This window comes from Aplysia californica, unplaced genomic scaffold (assembly GCF_000002075.1).
Source record: "Aplysia californica isolate F4 #8 unplaced genomic scaffold, AplCal3.0 scaffold00154, whole genome shotgun sequence".
Taxonomy (NCBI): domain Eukaryota; kingdom Metazoa; phylum Mollusca; class Gastropoda; order Aplysiida; family Aplysiidae; genus Aplysia; species Aplysia californica.
The window spans coordinates 1,239,803-1,242,741 of record NW_004797424.1 but is presented as its reverse complement, the minus strand read 5'-3'; the positions used below and the strand labels follow the sequence as shown (position 1 = coordinate 1,242,741).

The 2,939-nt window shown below is 46.8% G+C and overlaps 1 protein-coding gene across 4 annotated transcripts in view; it reads left to right on the top strand.

Moving 5' to 3' along the window:
* LOC101845166 (cadherin EGF LAG seven-pass G-type receptor 2) overlaps positions 1-2,932 on the top strand; it is a 46,596-nt gene extending 43,664 nt beyond the window's left edge. For all 4 annotated transcript variants that reach the window (XM_035969554.1, XM_005097434.3, XM_005097432.3 and 1 more), the window contains exons 2-3: positions 285-653; positions 1,415-2,932. In XM_035969554.1, coding sequence (XP_035825447.1) covers positions 435-653; positions 1,415-2,905 — 1,710 coding nt within the window. In that variant the 5' untranslated portion in view covers positions 285-434 and the 3' untranslated portion in view covers positions 2,906-2,932. The remainder of the gene's footprint in view (positions 1-284; positions 654-1,414) is intronic.
* Positions 2,933-2,939: the final 7 nt, after the last annotated feature.

Here is a 2,939-nt window from a genome sequence, read left to right as displayed (position 1 = left end):
CTTCCTCCTTTTACATGAACAATGTGAGCCTCCACCTCATTCTCCACGAGTTCTAGTATATTACACCCCACACTGCTCCCGTATTTTAGTGCATGCTGGAAGATTTACACCTTAGACCTCCGAGACGCCCCCACGTGAGTCTTGAAAAGTGCTCACCTGTCTGTTGAACTGGGCACACGAGGCCCCAGTTCTTTAACTTGGGGGACATCATTGCTGCTAACCTTAGTACTAAATATAGCTTCTTTTGTTTCAACAAATTATTTTTTTTCGGTGTCTATTTTTAGGTCCTCGACCATGGAGTAAACCACCCTTTGACACAAGAGAAAGAGGAAGAGATATATAGAGAACTGGACATTTTAGGGTGTTCACCCTTAGAGCATATTACAAGTGCCGACAAAACATCTTCGAGCTCTCGAAACATTCCGTAAATCAACATGGCTGCCTTACCCGTCTCCAGCCAACTGTTCAGCGCACCAAGAGTCTTGACGCTACTCATTGTCATCTCCGCTGCCATAGCAACCGTGACGTCAGCGCGCCCCAAGAATCGTGCGCCAATCATCACGCTGGGATTGCCTTACTCGGAACAGCCCGGAGTGTTGAAACTGTCGGAGGAGGCTCCAGAGATGTCGCTTCTGGGGCTCTTGAAGATTAATGTGAGTGGGTGGTTGGCGGGTACCCTGCCCGGTGTGGTTTACTCATTCTTTCCCATCAAACATCGATCGTCTTTATGTTTTCTCCTCCTTTTCTTTAATGTCTTTTATTCTCTTGTTGCATCTCTAAATCTTCGGCACTCAATTATGACCTCAGTGTGTTGCAAGAGCCGTAAAACTCTTAATAAAACTCGATATCAATACACGTTGTTCGAGAACGTCGTGTTATGCACTACATACAACTGGCACACATGCTCGAGACAAACTGGCCTGTATGTTTTTCCCTTTGACACTTATCAAATAAATTGGCAAACATTTTAGCTGCTGCAAGAGGCTGAATCTTTGAATCCCATGTTCTCAAAACTGTGCGTCGTGGAATTAAAACCCATTCAATTGACGCCGTATAATAATATTATATTATAATAATGATAAGATAACATCAAGCACGATATGACTAGTTGTTTTTGTGCTTTAATGAAGAATAATTAATCTGGACTTTAGTTCACGTCAGCTTGTACAGTATACTTCCCGGGAAGCCGAGAACTATTATTTTTGCGTGTACCAACTCATGCGCTGGAAAGTGCGTAGAGCATGCTGTTGAGCGTGGGTATGCGCTGTATAAATGCAGTTTTTCTTCTTCTTCTTCTTCTTCTTCTTCTTCTTCTTCTTCTTCTTCTTCTTCTTTTCATTATTATTGATATCAATTGTTACTAAACGCCACATATCCAATATTTATTTACTGTGATATTTCTTTACCTGTCCAGGACTCGGACACTGCCGAATGCACCACGGACAACGAGTTTGTCGGCCTGGGGTTTGTCTCCGACACTATCTACAAGATCGAGCTACAAAGATTCCTGGACCGTGAGCTCGAGTCAGAGGTCAACGTTCGCTTTGAGTGCGTGGACACAGGTGTGCCCCCGGCAACGGGCGTGGCGACGTTCACTATACTGGTACAAGACGTTAACGACAACGTGCCTGTGTTCCAGCGCGAGCACTACAGCGCACAGGTAGCGGAGAATGTCCAGTATGGGACTTTAGTGGTGAAAGTAGAAGCCAGGGATATGGACGGTGGGGAGAACGGGATTGTGAGCTACGCGTTGTCGGAAGGTGCGAGAGAGGCGTTTCGAATTGACGCGAAAACTGGGGAGATATTCACAGCGACGGATATCGACAGAGAAGAGGTGGCGCAGATGTCGTTTTCGGTGATCGCTACCGACATGGGGGAGCCGCCGCTAAGCTCTTCCGTCAACGTCACCGTCACGATTGATGACGTCAACGATAACTCTCCGGTGGTGCTGACCAACGAATTTCACGTGCAAGAGAACCAGAAACCCATGTCCGTTGTTGGAACGTTGCGAGCCGTGGATCTGGACGAGGGGAAAAATGGCGAGATCGTCTTCTCCAAATTTGACGATTCTGAGGACGACTCCTCCTCTACCTTACCTTTCCTGGTCAAACCTAACGGTAAAGTGGTGGCCGTCGTCAGTCTAGACAGGGAGAGGCGTGACACGTACATGATGAAAGTTCTCGTCAAGGATAAAGGCAGGCCGAAAAGAAGCAGCACGTCCGTCGTCAACATTATCGTCGACGACGTAAACGATAACGCACCAGAACTAATTTCCCCGTGTCTTGAAGAGCCTTGGAGAGGTATGAATTTTCGTCGAAGACGCCGAAACGCTGACGAGGGCTACGAAACTGTACGAGACGACGCTGGAGAAAGCCCAGAAGGCATGGACAAAATGGAAAACGTCACGTCAAGAATATTCGACATTCCCGGGTTCGTCACAATCGACTGGCATTGCCCAGAGGGAGAGAGGGTTGTCTATCAAGTGAAAGCTTCCGATGCTGATATTGGAATAAATCAAGCCATATTTTACTCAATCGAGTCCCTGAACGGGCAAGGCGATGTGGACGAAAGCGAGGACGACACACTGTTTACCGTTGACGCGTCGTCAGGGAATATATTCCTGCGCCGCTACTTCCGGAAAACGGACGATTTGCAGCAGTTGTTGAACATCAGCGTCCGTGATAGTGGTAACCCGTCCTTGGTCTCCTACTGTGCTTTGAATGTGACCTTTGACATCGACATTAACGAGATAACTGTTCCCACTGATCCGGAGAGAGCCCCGAATACAATTGGAGACGACGGAGGGCCGGAGAACGGTGCGGGATTAGGAGCTATGAATGTAACCATTCTGGGACTAATGAGCTGTTTGCTTGTGCTTTACAACACGTGGGTTTTCCTCGTTTAATCTTATTAATCTTATTATTATTATTATTATTATA